Source organism: Barbus barbus, assembly GCF_936440315.1.
Source record: "Barbus barbus genome assembly, chromosome: 38".
NCBI lineage: Eukaryota > Metazoa > Chordata > Actinopteri > Cypriniformes > Cyprinidae > Barbus > Barbus barbus.
Window position 1 is genome coordinate 23,006,674 of NC_136716.1, and position 24,782 is coordinate 23,031,455.

Below are 24,782 nucleotides of genomic sequence, written 5' to 3' on the forward strand. Positions count from 1 at the left end.
TGTAGCGCTGCGCTGATTGGTTGAATGACTGGTCGGTCCAGCTGATGGCAGAGGCGCAGGTAGTGTTGACAACGCCGCCCTGGATCTCTTCCCTATTTATTTATTTACCAAAGGATATTTATTTGGAAAGAACAAAGCGAATTTGGAAGAAAGGAAAGTCATGTCTTAATGTATTTCATACGTAAGTGCACTTCCTTGTTTAAGCTTGAGGGAAAGCTGTTAGCCAGTTAGCGTTAGCTGTCAGTGTTTACACACCGAGAGCAGCGAACAAAACTAATTTATCGGTAGTTTTCACGTCGGTATTTCATGTACATTAGAAGAACACATATGTAATCTATTTTAAAGAAAAAAAGAAGGGGCGAAAGCCCTGCACCGCGCGCGCACGCGAGCACGCGCAACATGTCGGGTGCACGCGACCTCCTGCACGCGCAGTAACATTCTGCTTAAAAATGATTACGAGTTATGTGTTTTACACACTGTCACTCTTTACAGGCTGTTTTCTCGTATTCTTATCTGCGTTACCTTCGTACTCACCTTTCCCCTTCACTCCGCTTTAGGTGTTATCAGTCAGCTGAAGCATGCTGGAAGAATGCAGCCTATAACCAGAAGAGATGCCGGAGTCTGGCAGCAAACAAGGAGCCTGCTCTACAAAAACCTGCTGATCAAATGGAGGACCAAACAACAGAGTCTCCAGGTGCCTTTCATCTGCCACTCATATACTTTCTTCTGCACTCCAAATCTGTTGCACTATTAAATCTCTTCTCTGCGATGGCATTGAGCTCCCTCTGAAGTTTGTATAATCTTCACCAGAAATGACTGAAATGTCCCTTTAAATCCAGAGTTTTTGTGAAAAAAAGTCATGGCATTAAATGTTGCATGCATTGTAAAAATTAACACCTTCCTCAGTATTTCTGCCTTATTTTCCAATACGAATATCTAAACGTCTTTAAATCAAGATGCATTTACGTGAAATGTAAAATTAAGTCTTGTTTTCTTGGAAATTAAGAGAACATTGCGTATGGAAAAAAATATAAAAATGAAACTTTATGCTTAATAGAGAGAAGCAGAAATCATAATCACGATTAAAATGCTATTTATCATGCAGCACTGTTGTTTGTTAAAGTCTTAAAGTCTCTGTCAATCTGTTCAAAGATCTAGTGATCTGTCAAAATGTGTCCTTTTAGTACAGCCATTTACCTCAGGTTGCTCCAGAAGGATTTTTCCTGTAATAAGTGTATGTATGTCACTTTTGATAAGAGCATCTGCTAAATGAGCTGTGCAAAATTAGTGTTACCCAGTCTGTGTTATAAAATCACAAGACTTCGCAGTCTTAACACTAATGTTGTTGTAATTCCCCTCCATCTGGATGAAATCCTCTTCCATCCACTCTGTTGACTCTTTACTGCCCAGCAGGTGTTTATTCTCTGCTTTGATTCAGAAAGAGAAAAGAAAAAAAAATCCTCAGGTCATTTCTCTTTTTTTTTTTCTTCTGTTCATGTATTTTTATTTTTATGTTAGGTAACTTTTTTTTTTTATGTATTTTTAATGGCTCTCTGCATCCTGTTTGTTTGGTGAAGAGCCACATAAGAGTCTTTCAGAATTAAAAGGCTGTTAATGGATGGGTGTTCCACTAGTTTATGTTAGCACCTACCATCTATACTTAAGTAATTTTAAACCGACTTCATAAAGGGGAAATTGTTATGATCCATTATGGAAAGTGGTTGGAAAGGGAACAAAATGAAGTATATTATGAAATAGTCATGGTTGGGATTTTTGCCAACGATTGTCATCTCTGTATTGATTTTTCTGGAGGTGGAGATGCTGAAGCAAGTTGTATTGTTCAGAGTTCTTGGTTATACTGGGCTTCATATATGTAGGTCAGACTTAATTCAGTCAGTACAGTGATTTACCACTATGCATCAAAACCTTTATCAGACACAGATACACTACTGTTCAAAAGTTTGGGCTCAATAAGTCTCTTGTGCTTACCAAGTCAAAATTGATTTAATCAAAAATATGGGGAAACAGTAATATTGTCAGATAATGTCACAATTTAAAAGGGTCCTATTATGCTCTTTTACAAAGTCTTGGTTTTGTTTTGGGGGTGTACTAGAACATGCTCTCATGCTTGGTGGTTCGAAAATCGCATTATTTTTCACATAATTTACATTATTACAATACCTTTCTCCCCAGCCTGACTCAAACGACTCGGTTAGTTCCAGGTTTGATGAAGGCCCGCCTTCCAAAAAACTAAATGTGTTGTGATTGGTTAGCTGTCCCAGTGCGTTGTGATTGGTAAACAGTTTAGACAGCGTTTCAGTATTGCCCCGCCCCTTGCCAGAACAGCAAGTTCGTCAATATTGCCATATCAGTTCAGACCCGAGAATATTGAACAAGAGGATCGCGCAGAACCTTTGCATGCACGGATATTGCAAGACATATTAAAGTGGTAATGTTATAGCAGCTTGAAAATAACTGTGTTGACTATGTACAGATAAGTGCAACGGTAATATGTGTATTGTTCTAACATTATAACATGAATTGCACTGAAACTGTTATACAGTTGAATTTATTTATATCATAGTCCAACAGACTTTACTTGTAGCGGCATATATATACAAATTAATTATCTGCCAGCAGGAGGCGCTGTTGGAGCGGCAGAGAGTGAGGTTTCCCTGGTAACGCTGTACACAAAACAGAGCTCCGCTCACAAACGCTGCTTTATCAGACATTACATGCAAGATTAAATGATAATGACATCCACAATTTTCTGAAAATAGTTGGTTTGCATCAGAAATACAGTGATTTAAAAACACCCACACAGGGTTTCGATTTTGAAACGTGCAGTGCTACTCAGCCCCCAACCATTCACATTTCTGTAGGCGGGATTTACAATTTGTGATGTCAGAAATACAGGAAAGCAACTTTGTAGTCCAAACGAGCCGTTTGTTGTAGTTTTTGAAAAGAGATTTTTTTTTTTTTCAAACTAAATAACTCCCCTTTGGAGTGGACTTTGAGATTTGTAACTTTGTAGATCATTTTATGCCCAAACATACACACTACACACTGACTAAAATTCAAAAAGTGAAAAAGCATAATAGGACCCCTTTAAAGTGTTTTATCTTTTATTATATTTTAAAATGAAATTATTCCTATGATGCAAAGCTGAGTTTTAAGCAGCCATTACTCCAGTCTTCAGTGTCACGATCCTTTAAAAATCATTCTTTTTTTTTTTTTTTTCTTTTTTTTTCAATGTTGAAAACGGTTGTGCTGGTTAAGGTTTTTGTATGTATGCGTTTGGAAACTATGATGCTTCTTTTTTTCAGAATTCTTTGAAGAATACAAAAGTTCAAAAGAAGAACATTTTAAAATAGAAAATATGAAATAAATTTAAGTAAATACAGTAATTTTTTATGAATTTAATACATCCTCGCTGAAAAAAGTAACCTTAAAATAAAAAAAATAAAAAATCTCACTGATCCAAAACATTTGAACGGTAGTGTACACTTGCAAAAACATAATACTTTTAACATTTTTAATAATACAATAATTTTGGTTTTAAGGGAGGGAATAGCCCATTTGACCAATACGAATCCAGTATTCTGTAGTCATGAAATCAATGACTTTCTTCAGTGTGGTCTTAAAATGAATTCCCCAGAACTTTTTGCAGCAAAAATTGTAGTGCACATCCTCCAGGCACATTAAAAACTAAACTCATGTCATGGTCTAGCAAATAAACCCAGAGGCATGATTGGATACCCTCACTGGCACTGTGTGTTTATGGCCTCCCTAAGGCAGCAAATCAAGAGCTGTAGCTTTGAGAACATGACAGTATGGATTTGCTTTTCTGAGTTACTTCTGGTTTACAACATATATATTTACAGTATTTTGGAAGTATTTTTTATAATATTGGAAATTTGGAAGAATGTATTACGTGTGTGCGTGTGTGCGTATGTATATATAGTATCTTACAGAAGAGAGCATTTTCACTTAGGGGTGTGCTCACTTTTGTGGCCAGCGGGTTAGACCTTAATGACTGTGTGTTGAGTTATTTTTAGGGGACAGCAAATTTACACTGTTATACAAGCTGTACAATCACTACTTTACATTGTAGCAAAGTGTCGTTTCTTCAGTGTTGTCACATGAAAAGATATAATAAAAATGTGAGGGTGTACTCACTTCTGTGAGATACTATATATATGTGTTTGTGTATATGTATGAATATAATTTCTTTTTTTTATGACAGCATATTTTACACAACATTTCTTTGTCAAATTTAATTGTTGCTCTTCTTTCTTTGCAGGAGCTCATCTTGCCTTTGCTGCTCCTGGGCCTCCTCATCCTCATTAGCACCCTCAACCCTCATGTCTCATACGGCAGCATCAGCACCAAGGAGCTGGAGTATGAACGGGACCTGTCACTCAAAGGTCTCGGCTACACCCCCATCAACAATGTCACCAATCACATCATGGAGGAGGTGGCACGGGAACTGTGTACGTCAGATTTATCGTTGTATTTCTTTAATTAAAAAATAATAATAATTGTTTAAATTTTACCAGATTTTTCTTACTATTTTGACTAAATCACACGAACATTTCACTGATCTGTAAAGCAAACAACTAAATAGTATTGAATGATGTGTTCTTTTCTTACTGAATGCTTTGCTAATTAATGGTGTATTAGTGTTGGCTGGTTTTTAGAGTGGACTCGCTGTGTGCATTTCATTTGTTTGTGGGTGTTGAATCCTCAGCTATGAATGAGCGATTAGAGATGTTCTCCACTGAGGAAGAATTGGAGAATGCCAGTCTCTATGAACCTGATGGCTTTGTAGGAGTGGTCTTCTTGGATGCGATGTCGTACCGTCTGCGATTCCCGTACAACCAGCTCCCTCTGCCTAGCGACTTAACCGAATCCATAAGTGAGAATCACTCAGTGCTGAAGTCATAAAGCCACGACAGCTGTGGCACCTGATTTAGCTGCTGCTTTGGTTAATTGGTGACCTCCTTTTTAATGCAAATTACATTCACTTTGTAACTGTTTGATCTGTAATGAAAGGAATGGGTATGACGGGTGTTTGTTTGTTTTTTGTTTTTTTCTGTCTGATCCACAGCAAGCTGCTACACAAACTATGTCAACTGCCGTGCTGCCAACTACTGGTATTCTGGATTCATACGGCTGCAGTCTCTCATTGATGCTGCCATTATACAGGTTTGAAATGGCGTGGATGAATAATTTATTGGTATTTAAGCATTGTAGCTGTTAATATGGAGTGCATCTTCCAGCTGAAGTCTGGCATGAACGTATGTTAGCTGTTAAAAGTATATATATATATTTTTTTTTTACTTTTTGAAAGAAGCCTTAACTCTAGTCTTTACATGATCCTTTAGAAATCATCCTGATATGCCGATTTACTGCTCAAGAAAGATTTCTTCTTATTGATGTCGAAAACATTTGTAATGCGTAATATTTTTGTGGAAACCATGATGCGGGTTTTTTTTGCAGGATTCTTTAATGAAGAGAGAGTTCAAAAGAATACATTTATTTGAAATGGAAATCTTTTGTAAAATCAGATTTTTACAGTGTTTTTATGGTAATAGGATGTTGCTGAGTGGTATTAATTTTTTTGCAGATGAAGACCAGACGTCCCGTGTGGAATGAATTAAAAGTGCGTGCAGTGATGATGGGACATCCGGGTTCGGTGGAGGTCCAGAAGTTCCCTCATGCCCTGATCTCCATATACCTAGTGCTGGCGTTTACACCTTTTGTCTCTTTCCTCATTGTCAATGTGGCAACTGAAAAAGAGCAGCGGCTGAAAGACACCATGGGAATGATGGGATTGTATGACTCTGCCTTTTGGTAAGTGTATCCCCTGCAGGAACTATGATATTATAATTCATAGCCAATTTAAATCATGTATAAATGGTCAGTCTGTAAACTTTTTTTCTGCTTTCTGTAGGCTTTCATGGGGCCTCCTCTATGCTGCACTAGTGACGACCATGTCCATTCTCATGGCTGTTATAGCAACCTGCACACCCCTGTTCTCCAACAGCAACTTCTTTGTCATCTTCTTCCTCATTTTCCTCTATGGAATATCCTCTGTAAGTCCTAGCAACCCTCCAGTCACATCCTGAACAATAGCTACTCAAAGCTTTAGAGTGTACTGAGCCATTTAAATGGCCGTGCATTCATTTGGCCCCAGGTCTCAATTTCTGCCTACATTGAAAGTAGTCATATGAGTGACAGGCTAATCTGGAGTCATATTGTATATGTTATTAGTATTCATTTTCGTTTTCTGAGGCTAAATTGCTTTCGGCTGCATTGGTTTTCTTTTGCGTGAGTGGGGTGTGCCTGTACTTGTAAAATATCTGACAGAATGCAAGCTTTTTTTTTTCATTTCTTCAAGAAAGCATTAGCCACAAATTTGTGTCAGCATTAAAGTGTATTTTCTTCAAGAATTAAACCGCATTTGCGAGTTATTTCCATAATGTGACATTTCTGGATGGAACAGGATATTCAACGTGAACAAAATACTGGTCAGGTCTTGGTTTTATACATTGGGAATTGATTGTGTTGTGAAAAGTGGTGTCTTTGTGACAGATTAAGTCTTAAAAATGTAAGGGTCTGTTGTTTTTTTTTTTTAACATGAGATGATGAATTGAACACAATAAGACCAGTGTGTTACATTTTAGTATGCTGACCTCAAACCTTTCTTCAAAAGTCTTAATTTTCCCACCTCTTAATCCCACAGATTTTCTTCTCCTTCATGTTGACCCCTTTGTTTAAGAAGCCTAAATTTGCAAGTACAGTGGGCTCCATGCTGACTGTGGTGTTCGGGTGTCTATCTCTTTTCACTGTGCTGATGAGAGATTTCCCCCAGTCAGCCGTGTGGCTCCTCTGCCTTCTGTCTCCCAGCGCCTTCTCTATCGGCATCGCCCAGGTAACACACTTTTCCACAAACGCACTCCATGGTTTAATGACGGTAACCTAGGTTGTGGGACCGTTAGCCAAGAAATGCATATAAGAGTAGTGATGATTTGAATAACAAATTGGTAGTACTGTAGCCTAGAATGTTTTCACACAAAGTATGTTATGAACATTTCTGTTGGGGTCTGTTAGTTGTTGTTGTTTTTTTAAGGTGATATTTTTATTTAGCAAGGATACATTAAAATTAAGTGAGATTAACAATGTTTATAATATTACGAAAGACTTCTATTTCAGATATATGCTGTTGTTTAGAGCTATTTATATAGCAAATTATTTAGAAAAAAACATAACGGTTTCCACAAAAAAATACTATCAGCATAGATAATCAGAAATGTTTCTTAGCCACCAAATCAGTATATTAGAATAATTTCTGAAGAATCATGGGGCACTGCAATTTAAAACGTAATAAAATATAAAACGGTTATGTTAAATTTAAAAATTTTCACTATTACATTTTTACTGAATTTGTGATCAAATTAATGAAGGCTTGGTAAGCACAAGAGACTTCTTACATTTAAAATCAATAACATTAAAAACATTTTATAAAAAAAAAAATCATATACTACCATTCAAAAGTTTAAGAATGTAGTTAATTATGGTTATCAGTAAAAGAAGACCAAAATCCCATTTATGAAACGGAGTGTATATTCTGGCACTGTTTGTGTGTATGTTAAGGTGGTGTATCTGGAAGCTCAGGGGGACGGCGCAGTGTTTTCCTCTCTGGGCAACGGTCCTCACCCCCTCTATGTTCCTATGGTCATGCTGTTCTTGGACTGCGTTCTCTATCTGCTTTTAGCCATTTACCTGGACCAAGTGCTACCAGGTGACAACTAGAGTCAAAACATTTTGTATAAACGGTTTAGCACCACAGAACTTATCTTTTGTGTTTTAGTAGAGTTCCAGTTCTTAAGTGTTTATATTCAGGCATCATATACAGATTTATACCAATGCAAATTGATTTGCTCAGCCTGTAAACAAACTGTGTTTGTTCACTGTCCATTTAATGTGGCTTCAAATTATTTTGATGCTTGGGATATAATTTTTTTTTTAAGTAGACCACAAAGTGTTAAGCATTTTCTTAAAAGGAAGATTGCGCCACCACACTTTTCTAGCTTAAGACTTCAAAAGTGTGTTAGGTTATACTGTAAATGCAACTGTTTGTTCTCTTAAAAGGATTAAAAGCATTTGCAGATGCCAAAAAAATCATTATGTGGCTGCTCTAAAGAATACACACACAAATCTGTCTTAGTTATTACTAAACTGAGATGGAGGCGTTTGTGACCTTCCCATGTAAATTACCATTTCTTCCTTCAGGCGAGTTTGGCACAAGGCGCTCAGTGCTGTACTTCCTACAGCCATCCTATTGGTCGAAGCGAAGGAAGCGCTATGTGGAGGTGAGCTCTGTGTACGAGGGCGATGTCAACGGAACCCCATTGAATGATGAATCGGTGGAGGCGGTTTCTCCTGAGTTTAGAGGCAAAGAGGTTATCAGGTGCGGACTTGAAACACAAAATGATCAGTGATCTACAATTTGTCTATCTATTTTTTTCTATTTTTTTTATTTTATTTTATTTACATTTTTTTTTGTACCTCCATATTCAGACCAGTGAAGTGATTAAGAGAGCAGTTTGGAAAAGGAAGCAATGTTTTTAGAGCTGATGTATGTTAAAGGGGTCATATGATGCGATTTCTTGTTTTAATTTTCTTTAGTGTGTTATGTAGCTGTTTGTGCATGTATACAATCTGCAGAGTTACAAAGCTCAAAGTCTCCCACAAAAGGATTTATTCTATTCTATCAGAGAAGGCTGATCCAGACCGGGCTAAAACGCCTCATTCAAACACGCCCCCACATGTCTATGTCACGATGTGGAAATATTTGCATAATGCCGCTCAAATGTGCATGCAAAGAAAGAAGGCGTGGTTTCAGTAACCGCAGTAGTGTTGATGCAGCCATGTCAGGGAGACGCTGTGCGTTTCTAGGCGAAAGCAAAAGCACTTTATTAGGCCTTCCAAAAGTAGATGCAATTAGGAATCATTGGTTAAGATTTGTTTACAACAGAACAGTACAACAACCCAGATGTTCGAATTTGTGGCATTTTATGGACGACAGTTTTGTGAACCTAGGAGAGTTCAAGGCTGGCTGTGCACAAGGGCTATTTCTAAAAGAAAAAAAGTGTCAGTTCCAACTTTTCTATGTGTGCAATCTGGCCCTTCTGAATCAGCGAATGCGGTGTGTGTGTGAGGGGAACAGGGTCACATCACAGCGGAGTGTACAGCCCGTCAGAAATCATAGCACGTCAGCAGTCTTAACCGCGGCTTGGGTTCTACATACGAGCATCATCACTTTGTCTGTCACGTGACTCTGTTCCCCTCTCACGCTTGAACTCATGGTAAAACTAAGGACATTATTAACTGTCTTTTACTTTGAAAGCTGAAGCTGATTATGGTAAGGAGCATTACATTTCCGACGCGTGCTTGTGGTGTTCGGCCAATCACAATGCACTGGGTCAGCTGGCCAATCAGAGCAGACTGTGCTTGTTGGAACGAGGGGCTTTGTAGAAAACGAGGCATTTGAGAGAGGCGGGGTATAGAAGAACTACAATAATGTACAGTATTTGAAAAATAATGGGATTTTTGAAGCATGTCAACATTCTGTTACACCAAATGCACAAAATAATGATCTTTAAAATAGCATCATATGACCCCTTTTAAAAATCTTTCAAAGCCTGGATAGATTTGGGCTTGAGGAGATCTGGCATGCAGCCAGAGAAACCCATTTAATATCCATTTGTGTTTGTTTTTGTTTTTTACTCCTGTTAGGATCTGCAATATTCGTAAAATCTACAGAGAGAAAGACACCAAAGTGGAGGCTTTGAGAGGTGAGACTCCCCATCTATGTCCAAATTGTGACACTTCCTTGTTTGTGTGATACACAAATAATGTATTCATCCTCTTTCTCAGCATTTATGGATTTGAGGACTAAATTACTTTTTGTATACCCTAGATAAAATGCTCTTAATCAGCACAAAATTGTATCTGCAACACTCCATAGTACTAAACAGTCTCAGTGCACATGATCTTGGTCTTAAAAATGAAGTTTATGACAAGACTTCTGGCTCTGATGTGTATGTGAATGTTTTGTCTTTTGTCCATTTGTGATCTAAAGGTTTGACTTTTGACATCTATGAGGGTCAGATCACTGCCCTGCTGGGTCACAGTGGAGCAGGAAAATCCACCCTCATGAACATCCTGTGTGGCATCTGCCCCCCTACAGAAGGTCAGACATGTGATGCATAGATGCTAATTGTGAAAATTTTTGTGAACGCATTTACCTCTTACTGGATCTCTGTCTTGCAAAAACTGAAGTTGTACTGCTGCTACACTCAGGATTCTATTATTCTGTATTTTACACATAGGCACGGCAACCATCTATGGCTCTCCTGTGGCAGAGATAGCAGAGGGGGCTGAAATGAAACAGCTGGTTGGTATATGCCCCCAGTTCAACATCATCTTTGATGTACTCACTGTAGAGGAACACCTGAGGATCTTTGCTGCCATCAAAGGGATCTTGCCCTCTGATATTGATGGTGAGGTAGGAACACCCAGTTGATCCAGAGACCACATCTGTTTCCCATACAGTGCATCGAAAAAGCTGATTTGACATCAGCTCCAAACTGTGTGTTTAATTACATCCATTATACAATGCAACAGTGACCTCACACTTAAGTGGTCTTGGTTCTAGAAGGATTTTATGTTGAATTTCTTTTATCCATAGATACACTACCATTCAAAAGTTTGAGATTTTTGATTTATTTATGTTTTAAATGTTTGTGAAAGGAGTCTCTTGTGCTCACCAAGGCTGCATTTATTTGACTATAAATAAAAAAAAAAAGTTAAATAAAATATTACAATTTAAAATAGCTGTTTTCAATTATATATCCTGAAGAAGGCTTTGAAGCCAAAATGCGTAGATCTACCTTTTTAACTATTTTAAAAGATTTAGCCCAGTCAATTAAATTCTTTGTACTGTTACTACGAGTGCCTTGCATAAAATCTTGCCTTGTTTAAAAATCACGATGCAGATCTTTTAGGATTCTTTGAAAAGAAAGGAAAAAAACAGCATTTACTAAATAGAAGTCTTTTGAAACAATGGAAACATCCTTACTGTCACTTTTGATTAATTTAATGTGTCCTCGCTGAATAAAAAAATACTCAACTTTTATATGGTAGTGTATTTAAAAAATATCTTCAATAAAGCCAGAAACATCCAGTTACTTCACCCTTTTTTGTTTGAATTTCTATTCTAAAATATCTCTCTTTTTAAGGTGAGAAAAGTTCTAAGGGATCTGGATTTAGAAAAGATTATGGATGCCCAAGCGAAAAACCTGAGTGGAGGCCAGAAGAGGAAGCTCTCTGTGGGCATAGCGATTCTCGGAGACCCAAAGGTAAATGTCTGATGGCTTATACAGGATATGATATCATACAGGATATGATATCAAGAGGTCTTAAATTTGGGTACAGACCAGAATCGCGATACAGCTTAATGTGACGATTACACTTCAAGGCTATAAATAAATGTGAGCAATAAATGTGAGCGCTTCACGTTTCAAAGTCTGTGCTGAGCTGCTTTGTGTTCTGCCGTTACCGGGCAAACAGATAATGAATGTGCATGTTCAGTAATGCTGTTGTTGTGAGTAGGGTATTCCTGCAATAGGAAATTCCTGCAATAGCATCCATTTGTTGGCTGTAGTTTCAGAACTGGATTTCTAGGATCCTCTAGTTTGTTTGTTTGTTTTTTGTTACACCTCTCTATCAATTTGCACTGGCTACCAATAGTTGCTCGCATAAAATTCAAGGCATTAATTTTTGCTTACAAAACCACCTCTGGCTCTGCACCCCTTTACCTAAATTTGTTACTTCAGATTATGTGCCCTATAGAAGCTTACATTCTGTAAGTGAACGGCGCATTATTGTGCCATCCCAAAGAGGCACAAAATCACTTTCACAGACTTCTAAATTAAATGTTCCCTCCTGGTGGAATGACCTGCCCAACTCAATCCGAGCAGCTGAGTCATTAGCCATCTTCAAGAATCAACAAAAAAACACATTTCTTCCATCTTTATTTGACCCTCTAACTATAGCACTCTCTATTCTAATTATATTCTTTAAAAAAAAACTGTCCCTTTTAGACTTGCACTCTATTCATTTACTGCTTGTTTTCTACAAAAATAAATAACTAACACTAGCTTTTCTAATCTTTTTGTATTCTATCGATTTTTATTTTATTTTATATATATTATTATTATTTGTTTATTGATTTTAATATACATGAGTCATAAAACAAAAATAACAATAAGAACATTCAGTAACAAAAGTCAAATACAGTAAAATAATAAGAGCAGCAGTATTTAAATATAATAAACTGATGGAAAATACAGTACATATGCACTGAAAAGAGAAAAACAATAGATAAATTATAATTTAAAAAAAATCACATTAATGTCAAGCTGTAGTTTTAGATATGATCATACATTTTAAGTATATCTAAGGTGGCCAAAAGGTCAGAAGTATATGAGAGGCATCCATATTTTACAAAAAGCATCACCCTTGTTTTTCAAGTTGTAAGTGTACTGCTCTAATCGTAATGTTTCAATGTTCAAATGTTGGAGGCCTTGCTTGATTCCAGTTGAGCAAAATGCATTTTTTTTTTTTTTTTTTGCTAAGTATGATATTATGCCAAGCCTCTTTACGGATATAAAGTCAAGTGTCCTGCCCAGTTCTGTACCAAAGAGATAATTTAAAATAAAAATCCTTGCTACGTGTACTGCGTTAGGCTAAATGAGACTTGTAATGGCACGTGCATATCGTTGCTCTTTTGTTGATTTTGATTGCTTCCATTGTCCTCATTTGTAAGTCGCTTCGGATAAAAGCGTCTGCTAAATGACTAACTATTAGTGGCTCATACTATTTTATAGCACTTGCTATTCAATTCTGTATATGATTATTTTTTAAGGAATTATGTAGTTGTTTAATTGTATAATCATTGAAATTATTGTCCTAACCAACTCCTAAACCTAAACATACCCGTTGGTAACCCTCTTGAAATATTTAGCCTAATTTATTTCTATATATTCTGGTTTTAAATTCAGTTTTCTTGGAAAGAAGACTTGTCTGTGCAAGACTTCAGTTCATTAGCCGCAGCGCTTCACGTCTGATGTGTGACCTACTTAAAGTGCAGTAAACGGTAAAACAATTGCGGTACAAATTAGTGTGATTATTAGTACGCAAGTAAAATAATTTAAATACAAATACTAATTTACAACATCCAGCAGCACAATGAACTGTTTTGCACAACTAAAAAGGTTAAATAGAGATAGCTGACTCCCCCTCAAACAGTTTACGCTAGCTTTTACATTAAAAATAAGATGGAAAGATAAAAAATTAATAGTTTCCTTGGATCTAGTCTTTGCATCCATTTGTTTGATGTTTGAATCAGGTCTCCTCTGTTGGAATAGATAGCACTGTCCCAAAAAAATAGGGTCCTATGCAGTCCTAGAACTGCAGCCTCCGGTGCGGCAGGAACATTGGGTTGTTTTTTGTTCAGACCAATGCGAAAATCGACCCATGTTTTTGTCCAAACACGCAGAGCTGTAAATGTGATATGTATGTATGTATGTTATGTAATTAATATAATAATTGTTTAAATTAATACTTTTGACTTATCCATTTTTTTTTTAAATGGTTTAAACACTGAAATGTGAAGTGTATCATTTTATGAAACTTTTTGTTTTTGTGAAAACTTCTATCTGAACTGTAAATCATGCTTTTTACAGTCATTTTACAGTTTAATATTTTACCATAGACATTGCTCTACCCAGCTCATATGGTATTAATTTTATTTGTGCAGGTCTGATTATACCTTTGACTTCTTGATTCGTTTGCTTATTTATCCCCCTCCCTCGATATCCTTTTGCTTATGAATCAGATCCTTCTTCTGGATGAGCCTACGGCTGGTATGGACCCAGTGTCTCGGCACCAGGTCTGGTCCTTACTGAAGAGCCGTAGAGCAGGCAGAGTTACTGTACTCAGCACTCATTACATGGACGAGGCAGATATACTTGCTGGTACTTTTATCATTTTTCACTTTTCTTCCTTCAGTCATTTACGCCTCAATCTCACACACCTTTTTCTGTCACACAGATCGGAAAGCTGTCATCTCTCAAGGACAGCTGAAATGTGTTGGTTCCTCTTTGTACCTAAAGACCAAGTGTGGGGTTGGCTACCATCTTAGGTTAGTCTTAAGAAAAGTGCAACATTTTATGTGTGTATATGTATGTAATATGTTTTTTCTTCCTGTCAACCATTGCCGCTGCTACAGTAACACTGTCATTCTAAACCTCCTATAGAATGTCTGTAACTGAAGGCTGTGAAGTGGAGAACATCACATCACTGGTCAAGCAGCATGTTCCCAAGGCTCAGTTGTCAAGGCAGCAAGAGGCTGAGCTTACATTCACATTGCCTTTCGAAAGCATGGACACTTTCCCAGGTCTCGCTTCTATTTGCCCTTATGTCACCATCTGCTATGTGCCACACAGCCATATGCCCTGCGGAGCAACAGATTGCTTCATGCTTTCACCAGGACTGTGGTGGTGTTTTATTTTGTAATTTTTTTTATGTAGATTTATTGTCGGCAGCCTTTTTCTATGAAGTCTATGATACTGGTGCTTACTTAATGCTTACAGTTTGATTTATTCACTTTCATATCATTCCAAACCTGTATGACTTGCCTATAGGTTTGGACTAACATGAATGTTATTAAATGATGAGAAGTATAAAGGAGTGCTTTTGGTGTGTGTGGTTAGTTTTCTTGTTTCTTGCAATCCAAAAATATTACCAATTTTTATGGTTACTAAACTCTTCTCGCCTCTCAATCACTTTGCTCTCCAGGGCTGTTTGCGGAGCTGGACTGTCGACCTGACCTGGGTATCATTAACTACGGTGTCTCCATGACAACGTTAGAGGATGTCTTCTTGCGTCTGGAGGCAGAGGCAGAGGTGGATCAGGCTGGTAAGATAACCACCTATCTAAACTGGTCCAAAGCATCCCTGTTCAAAATGACACTTTTAAGATATGTTGACATGAACTACATGAAACTGATCAGTATTACAATGAACCACCATAGTGAAGCGATCGAGAGGTATAACGCCTCATCTATTTGCATGTTCCTTCATTGGTAGACTACAGTGTGTTTAACCAAGAAAAGGTGGAAGACGAGGGAGACGCGTCCTCTATGGATGACACAGACCAGCGGCTGCTGACATTTTCAGACAGCAGGCAGGATGCAGTAACTGGCCGTGCCCTCTGGAGGCAGCAGTTTAGCACCGTGGCCTGGCTGCACATGCTCAACCTGCAGAGAGAGAGAGAACCTATCATATACAAGTGAGCAAATGCTAGCAAGTACTAGTTGATCATGTCTGCCTAGCATTAAAAAAAAATAATCTTAGACACAGAATTTTATTTGTACTGAACCAGACCCAAGCCATACACATCGAGGTGATGGATGCATTAACCTCATTAGTGTCTTAATTATCCATATGATTCATGTGCTATACAAAGCTATAAGTCATACTTTTGTCTCCTCTCTTTTAATCAGTTTGACACTCTTCCTGGTTTTCTTATCTGCAATGCTGATTCTGTCCGTGGCCACGGGAAACATTCAGATTCATTCTCCTGAAAGACTGTTTTCACCTATATACCTGCTGCACCGCAACGAGGCTCCTCACAAATACACCACCAGCCTGCTTGTGCAAAACTCCACCGGTCTGTGACAGTACTTGTGTATATTATATTGACAATTGTTGACTATTCACATTAACCAATTTGATTAATTGATATCTGTGTGTTGTGGTAGATTCTGACCTGTCAGGGTTCATCCATAATCTGGAGTCTCAGGATATTAAAGTGGAAATTATGAAAAAACCAGACTACATGTCTGCTGCACCTGTCAGTGCCGCCATCAACGTGACAGGATCCAGTAAGGTGTGAAAGAGAATTGCATGTTTTCATACCAGTGCAATTGGTTCACCTCTTTACCCATTTACACTCCACAGTTTGAATTTTAGGAATGAATTTCTCAATGGATTGTTCTGAAATGATTGTTTTTGTTGAAAATTAATTGAAACCCTTGCTGTTCTTCAAAATCTTTATGTAACCCCTCCTGTTCTCTCGTTGTTTCTCAATACCAGGATTTTACCTACATTTTAGCGTTTAACAGCACCACCGTGCACTCCTTGCCTATGGCTGTCAATGTGCTTAGTAACGCCCTCCTTAGGGGCTTTAATGTCACTGGACACATTAGAACATGGACTAAACCCTTCGAATATGTAAGTGTAGCACATTAGTACACTAAAGTCACTGTACATACACTGCTATTGTTTTTTGTGAGTGTTTACAGCTATACTCTGTCTGCATTTTAGCAAATCCCAGATAATACATCCTATGCACTGGTTTACATTGAGGCTGTGATTCTTGGGATGCTGGCTGCTGGGATGCCAGCCTATTTTGCAATGGACCACACAAGAGACAAAGAGGTGTGTGTATATATGTGTTGTAACTTCATATGATGATAGTTTAAATTAACTTTTATTTTAACTTCATTTTTATTTAGCCAGTATACATTTAAATTGATCAAAAATGACAAAGATGTTTTGCGTTGTTGCAAAAAAAAATCAGTTTTAAATAAATGCAGTTATTTTTAACTTTTCTGATGTAAGCAAATCAGCATATTAGAATGATTTCTGAAGGATCATGTGAAACTGAAGACTGGAGTAATGATGCTGAAAGTTCAGCTTTGCATCACAGGAATAAATGGTTTTCTATTTTAATAATTTTTTAAATGTAGTTATTTGTAATATTTCACAATATTACAGTTTTACTTTATTTCTGATCAAATAAATGTAGCCTTGATAGACCTTTCAAAAACATTAAAACATAGGGGTCACCTTAAATTGATTTTATCAGAATGTTTCTACAATAATATTTCAGTGTTGCTTTAATAATGTCTTTACATTCAATGCAACCTCTCTATCTTTGCTGTTCTTTTATCAGTTGAAGTGTCGCTCGACCCTGAGGATCTCTGGTCTTGTTCCTTCAGCTTACTGGTGCGGTCAGGCAGCTGTTGATGTCGCTTTCTATTATCTTATCTTAATCTGTATGACCAGCACCCTGTTTGCCTTCCATTCTACAAACCTGCTAACCTCCCATAACATCATGTCTGTGGTAGGAAAACGCTTCACCTAGCTTCCACTAGACTTTTTTTAAAAATGGAAGTTATTTAAGCTTAAAGAGCAAAGCAGATGTGAGCATTAGCATATCTCAGCTACTGTCTTTTACTCCATTTTCAGGCTCTGTGTCTGATTGGCTTTGCTCCAGCCATGGTTCTCTTCACATACTGCATATCCTTCATGTTCGTCAGAGTCCAGAGCAATAGGGACTTCTTCTCAGTGGTCTCCATGATGGTGAGTCTTCAAGAAACTTTCCCACAAATTTCAAATTATCTCAATAACAATAAAAATAAAACCTGTTCCTGTGGAAAACCTTTGAAACATCAGATAATTTTGAAACCAGAACTGTCATGGAAATTAAAAAAAATGAAAAGGTCTATAATGAAATAATATATTTCATATTGTGAATTATTTTATATTTGATTTTATATTTTAAGTATCAAATTGTCTTTCAAAAACAGATGTGTCTGTAGGAAGGAATTAAAGCTTTTTTTTATTTTCTTCCTCCATAGTTGTGTGTGGTTTCTGCATCCATAGTCCAGCTGGCTCTTGTGGAAGAGAATTCTGGTGTTGGTCGTCTCCTACACAATGCACTGTGTTTCTTCAGTCCACTCTACCCTCTTATGGGCTGCTTTAACTGCATTACCATGGTAATACTTTACTTACAGGACTCCTGTTCGATGTCTGAGGGCATGAATGAAATGTCCCCATTGTTATTGAACCTAATACAAGTCTTTTTAATTCTAGGCCACCTTCCTTCAGTCTCCTCATGATGATGATTTCCTTTGGAAGAGTCTCTTCATCTCTGTTGTGTCTGTAAGTTGCTGTAAATATCAATTTACTGTCTCAAAGTGTGTTATAATATCTTCTTATACACCGAATCTTTGTTGTGTCATCCGTAGCCGTATATCCAGTGTATTCTGCTGCTCTTCACCCTGAGATGGTTTGAGATTAGATATGGAGGGAAGACCATGAAAAATGACCAGCTCTGCAGGTCTGTCTTCGTAAAACTAAATCCCCAACTAAATTTTTGCATAAAGCCTCTGATCAGGAATAAAATGACAGAGCACTTAAAGAATGATAGTGAATCGGGTAGAACAGGCAGTTTTATGCAGAATATTTATTATTGACATTTATACAATGCGGTACTATTAAATCATTTTACTAATTTGTTTTTTTAATTACTACTGATCAAAAAAAAAAAAGTACCGTTCAGTGTTCTGGGCCAGGAGGTTTTTTTCTTTTTTTTTTCTTTTTTTTTGGAAAGAACTTTCTTTTATCAGCAAATTAGCAAGTAAATTAGCAGTAAAGGTAGCAAACTAATTAAATAAGAGTTCATTTATGTGGCTTATCACATACTTCAGTTGGATTAAGAACATGACGTTCAGCCAGTTTTACCTAATGTAAGCTTTCTGTTCTAAGGTCCATTAGATTTTATGAAGAAGTTGTGAAAATAGCCTTGATACTGTCATGGCGTTTAAAAAAATGAATGAATGAAACAAACAAACAAACCCTACCCAGGTCACTAAGAAAGAGCTTGATCTCTGGTCTGTTTGTTCTCCAGGATTTCCTCCCAAGCGAAGAGCAAAGCTCAGCGAAATCCAGAGGAGAACATGAGTGAGGATGAGGATGTTCAGGTGGAGAAAGCTCGAGTGAAGGAGGCGTTGACTTGTCAGTGCTGTGAGGAGGTACAGCCCAACTTAACTTCTGTAGTCTTAAGAGTCTCAAATCACTTCATTGTCCAATAACGTATTAAAAATGGAAAAATAAAACTTTTACAGAAACCGGTGGTAGTGGTGAGTAACCTCAGGAAACAGTACAAAGGCAAGAGGGAGGGTTTTTTGCTCAGCCAGAGAAGGAAAGTGGCCACTAAGAACATTTCATTTTGTGTTCGCAAAGGTAGAGTCTGCCTCTGATTTGATGTACTGTAAGTAATGATTTTAAAGAAAGCAAGCAGATGTTAATAGAAAAAATGGCCTGTTCTTAGGTGAGGTTTTGGGTCTGCTGGGACCAAATGGAGCAGGAAAGAGCACTATCATGCACATGCTGTCTGGAGACACTGAACCCACTGCTGGACAGGTTTGTGCTCAATCTCTCCCAATGTTCTTGCTGGTTATGAGTTCTTTGATCATTTGAGGTGTGTTCATTGTCTTATGACTATATTTTGATATTTATTTTTAGATCCTGATGGGAGATTATGGAACAGACTTCCAACCAGTGGAAAACCCCTTGGAACATGTAGGGTATTGTCCTCAGGGGAACCCTCTGTGGCCTAGAATCACTCTACAGGAGCACCTGGAGATCTATGCTGCTATAAAGGGACTACGCCAGCGTGATATCCCAAATATCATTAAGCGGTACCATATCTTTAAAAAAAAAAAACTTTTACACTAACATTCCAAGGTTTGGGGTCAGTAAGATTTTTCTTTTCTCTCTCAAGGCTCCATTTGTTTGAGGAAAAAATACAGAAAATAAATGTTGTATAAAGAAATTTAATGTAATGTCTATTTGGTATCTATTTTAATATATTTTATTAAATATCAGTGTTTGCCCTAGGTTTACAGCTTTTACCGCTTTCTGTTGTGATCTGGCGCTAAATAGAAAATAAAATTAAATAAAATTAACTTGAACTTCAAGGGGGGTGGGGGGTGCTGTTGCGGGGCAGGGCACCCCATAATATAATGGCAGGGGAAGTACTGAATATAATAATGAATTTTCAGCAACCATTATTCTTTGATAGATAAAAGTTTTTATTATTATTAATATCTTGTTACATTTATAAATGTGTTTTCTGTCTGTTTTAATTCATTTGCTGAGTATCTTAAAAAAAAAAATAATAATAATAATTTCTTTAAAAAAAAAAAAATTTCTTATTGACCCAAAACTTTTGAACGGTAGTGTACTCAAGAAAACCCACAAATCAAGGATTTAAACATGGAATATTTTATTTATTAACCACCACAGCCTTTTTATTATTATTTCATTATTATTATTATTTATTAATTTTACTACATACTGTATATACTTTACAGTGAATCAAATTAAAGATATTGTTATTGACTGTCTAGTTTAACATTGCAAGTGACACAGTAAACTAACTTTTTCTACAAAAATTGAATGGGGAAAAAATTATATTGTCATGGGAACAGAAATGTTTTTGATCCATGCAAAATTTGCTTTCATAGCTAAATAAGAGTGATTTATGGCCAGTAAACGTTGTCATTTAACCAGTCTTTGGCAAATCTGCTTGGTTTCTGTTATCAATGTGACTATTTATCCACCACATTATACAGTGTGACCACTACAGTTCAAGGTTTAAATATTGTCTTCACAGTGTTGTGAATGCTCTAGAGCTGAAGGATCATCTTTACAAACAGGCAAAAAACCTGTCTGCAGGGCTGAAGAGGAAGGCAAGTAAAAAAATCATTTAATTCAATATAATTATGAAAAATCAGTCTTTGTGTATTTTAGGCTTACTTTTTAATCTTTTTCATACTAGCTGTGCTTTGCAGTAAGCATGCTGGGAAATCCTCAGATAGTTCTGTTGGATGAACCATCTACAGGAATGGATCCCAAATCAAAACAACGCATGTGGTAAAATTTACTACACTGATGTTACTTGATATAATCAAAACATGTACATGTAAAACAGGTCTGCAAAAATGAACATTTCTGTTGTTCACTTCAATAGGAGGGCGATCCGTGCTGCCTTTAAGAACAAACAGCGAGGAGCCCTTTTGACCACCCACTACATGGAAGAGGCCGAGGCTGTTTGTGACCGTGTGGCCATCATGGTTTCTGGTCAACTGAGGTGGGACTTTGAGATTAATAAAAGCCTTCGTTAAAATGGCATGGATTAACATGAACATAAAGAGAATTTCTGAGCAAGCAAGTAAAGCAGAACAGAAAGCAAGTAACATTTTCTTATGTTGCCCCCTGCAGGTGTATTGGCTCTATTCAGCACCTGAAGGGGAAGTTTGGGAGAGGCTACAGCCTAGAGATTAATCTCAGGGAGGAGCTCACAGGTCTCCAGCAGGTAGCGCTGTTGCACAAAGAGATACTGAAGATATTTCCCCACGCTGCTCGTCAGGACAGGTAAGACATGTCTGCATTGGTTTAGAAAAAAAAGCTGTCAGATTAAATCACGATTAAAGCACTAAACTGCAAATGTCTGACATAGAAGTAGAATGTAAGGTCATTTTTGTGTGTGTGTCTTGGATCTTTGCAGTTTTGCCACTCTGATGGTGTATAAAATTCCAATGGAAGATGTGAAGTCACTAGCCAAGTCCTTTGCCCAGTTAGAAAGTGGTAAGAAATGGACACATAAAAACTACAGTTTTTATGAAGAATAACATTTTTTGACCATTCTTCTAATTTCTTCACAGCTAAACAGAACTTTAACTTTGAAGAGTACAACTTCTCCCAGTCAACGCTTGAACAAGTATGTCACAATGTATTTAAAAAAATAAAATAAAAATACTGCAAAAAAATTATGTATTTATTTAAAATATAAAGATATTATATTAATAATATCATATTAATATAAAATTAAATGTAATGACATTTAGACTTAAAATTCGCAGTTGGAGTAATGCAAAGTAGACTTTGCATTTTTGTTTTGTTTTAATATCTTATGCAGTTTTTCTTCTCAAATGAATTTCTCGTTTAGTATTAGAAAAGCAAGCAAAGAAACTGATGTTAATTAGGATTGTTGCTGTACTTGTCTGTCATGGCTAATTCAATTTAATTGAAAGCATATACCTCTTCTGCAGGTTTTCATGGAGTTCGCTAAAGAGCAAGAGAATGAAGAAGAGGAGGTCGGATCGCTTGGCACAACTTTTCAATGGCAGAGACTGAGACAGGACGGCCCTGTATCCATCAATCACGCTGACAGCATAGTACACCAGCTATGAGCTAATCCTGTCCAGCCTTCCCTGAAGCGATGTGCCCTTCTTTTTTTTTTTTTTCTCTATTGCTCTGCATGTGCCGTCCTTTGCCTTAAAGAGCCTTAAACTGATGGGAAGACAATAGACTGTGGAGACTCCAGCGGCCTCTAGCACACATATAGGACACGTGTGTGTGTGTGGGGGGGCTGTGAAAGTCTCTTTGGCTCTGGTATTGGCACCTGCTCAGATGGGAACTGACACATGAATTTAGTGTCAGCTGTAAACGCCGAGCTAGACTTGGCAGTTCTTTTTGTTGTTGTCATTTGTTTTTATGAAGAGATTTGATTTTTTAAATTCTCACTCTCTATAAATTCTTATATCTTCTGTTCACCTGATGTATATAAAACACACCGTTCTATTGTTTTCAGATGCACTAAGTCAGTCACTGGGAAATTAATTGCATGGAGCAGGTTCCACATTATCAAATCGGTACCAAAGTCTCACTCACATCGACACCAAAACAGTGCTTTTAGGTGTCTGTAGCATGGGATATAAACTTGCGTCTCTGTGTGTATGGCTGTATTACGTTATTATCTATGTGTACTGTTGTAAGTTAAGTTTTCAGACAGGAGAGAATCACATTCGAACTGTGTGCAAACTTTCAGGTAGCATTAACACTGAGATTTACCAGCATGTATAGGGCTGCTCTCGTTTCTTGTAACCCTTTTTAGGGCAGAGCGGCCCTGCCGCTGCATGAAGCCTCTTCGGTCTCTGCTGCACCTGGGAGATCCACAAGACTCCTTTCTCAAACACCAGCACGTGTTTCCGGCTTTCACACAGAGCTCTCCAAAGAAAAACAGGGCTAAGCACTCCCAGTGAGGAAGCAAGTGGGTTAATTGAGACAATGAAGAATTCTCCCTGTCATACCTTTTCCGTTCCATCATCAGGTGACCTTCCTTTAGGAGCAGTTTTATCATTTAAAATCAATGTAGTTCTCACAATCCGCACCGAACCATATAGCACTCCAAATTAGTCATACTGCTGAGTGAGGTCTTTTATTTTGTTTTGTTTTTGTTAACAAAAGTAAGTAATGTAGGAACCATGAACCTTGAATGCACATTGGGTGACGTTTTATAGTAAAGCATTTGATGTGGGTTTAAAGTATCCAATGTAAGTCTTCAATTTTGAGAAATTTTGTGCACCACAATTAGACGTTTGCAATCAGCTTGAGCTCGTTTTAAGTTGGTTGGTTCTTGTTCAAGAATGTCCGCCTTTTTTATACCTTTTGGGATATTTTTATTTAAGTGTTAAATTGATTAAATGATCACCTCTCTTTTTGTTTGCCAATTCTATGTACAATCCTAAAATAGATTTCTTTGTGAGACACATTGGAGAAGAGTCAACAATTTACAAAAAAAAAAAAAAATTCTATACTACTGGCAAAGTATTACTTTCTTTTTTGTATTAATGGGTAATACTTTAAAATAAGGTTCTGCACATTAGTTTATGCAATGCTAATAACAATTAAAGACCGTTTTACAGCATTTGATTAATTCCACTTTATTCATCCCCATGTTTATTTTTCTTAACATTTTTCATTTGTTATTTTTAAAAGCATTTTGGTTTAATTGATTTATTGTTTTATGACAAAACATGCATTAATGTTAACTAATTAAACATTATTGTAAAGTATTACCTGAGCTGCCCTTCTCATTTTTCTTCATGTTTGCTGAATTATTGAAGCTAATACACCAATGTATTCTACTCATCAGGAAGTGTTTTCACTTCAAAACTATACAAACATGCGTTTTCATTTGGTGCATCTTTCTGGTGACTTTCTGATTTCCTTTTGTCCAGTAGATGTTTCTTTATCCAGCTCTGAATGATGATGATGATGATGAACCGTGTTTGGTATGAGGAACTCTGCCCCAAATGCTGGTTCTCTTGTTGGTAGAACTTCTAAAAGATGTTTGCTAGGTGTTTCATGGTTGAGCAAATCTGTTTGTAGATGATTTTAATTTTTCTGAGTATACTCAGAATTTATATAATTTTTGGACATTTTAAACCTATAGCTGAATGTGAAAAGGTTGTATATAGTGTTGTTTGGAACAGTCCTCAAAAATTGTAATCAATGGCAAGTTGTCATGTTATGTGGACTTTATTTTTTGACTTCATCTTCCTAACAAAGTTTGATTTTACTGTTAATCAAACTCTTGTTCTCATGTATTGTCCGTTTTTAGAGGCACGCAAATAAACCTCTGTAGCATCTACAAAGATCTGCAAAGATTTAAAGGAACAAAAAGTGTCCTCATAACGGAGTAATTATGGCTGAGGTGCAGAGCAGACAGTGCATTTTTCATGGGATATAATTGTAATTTGTGCACATATATAGCCTGTTATGACCGTAATGTATAACATTTTCTGTAACGTTTAACACTGACCAGTTTAGTCTTTGCTCAGCTGGGTTGGAATGTGTTGAACACTATCTAACATCTATTTAACCAAGACCTTTATTGTATCCAAAGTGCAATATATGAATACTTGTGTGTGTGTGTGTGGGTGTGGGTGTGTGTGTGTGTGTGTGTGTGTGTGAGTGAGAGAGTATTTATTGCATTATGTAGACGGTGTC

At 37.0% G+C, this 24,782-nt stretch overlaps 1 protein-coding gene across 2 annotated transcripts; it reads left to right on the plus strand.

Moving 5' to 3' along the window:
• Nucleotides 1–30: 30 nt before the first annotated feature.
• LOC306857317 (cholesterol transporter ABCA5-like) lies at nt 31–23,847 on the plus strand. Of its 2 annotated transcripts, none has more exons than XM_079397213.1 (39): nt 31–59; nt 558–694; nt 4,304–4,493; nt 4,751–4,918; nt 5,111–5,208; nt 5,630–5,856; nt 5,957–6,098; nt 6,749–6,937; nt 7,660–7,807; nt 8,299–8,476; nt 9,805–9,863; nt 10,151–10,261; nt 10,401–10,576; nt 11,310–11,429; nt 13,970–14,108; nt 14,185–14,275; nt 14,391–14,530; nt 14,932–15,051; nt 15,222–15,423; nt 15,638–15,804; nt 15,896–16,023; nt 16,230–16,367; nt 16,461–16,574; nt 17,092–17,262; nt 17,388–17,501; nt 17,780–17,917; nt 18,015–18,083; nt 18,170–18,261; nt 18,832–18,955; nt 19,049–19,166; nt 19,255–19,346; nt 19,449–19,624; nt 20,602–20,677; nt 20,767–20,861; nt 20,959–21,078; nt 21,210–21,362; nt 21,496–21,575; nt 21,653–21,708; nt 22,040–23,847. In XM_079397213.1, the coding sequence occupies exons 2-39, from the start codon at nt 590–592 to the stop codon at nt 22,178–22,180; spliced, it is 4,965 nt and encodes a 1,654-aa protein (XP_079253339.1). In that variant the 5' UTR covers nt 31–59; nt 558–589; the 3' UTR covers nt 22,181–23,847. The 2 variants fall into 2 exon arrangements, with proteins under 2 accessions (XP_079253339.1, XP_079253338.1); XM_079397212.1 differs by having other exon boundaries at nt 35–181.
• The last annotated feature ends 935 nt before the right edge of the window (nt 23,848–24,782 follow it).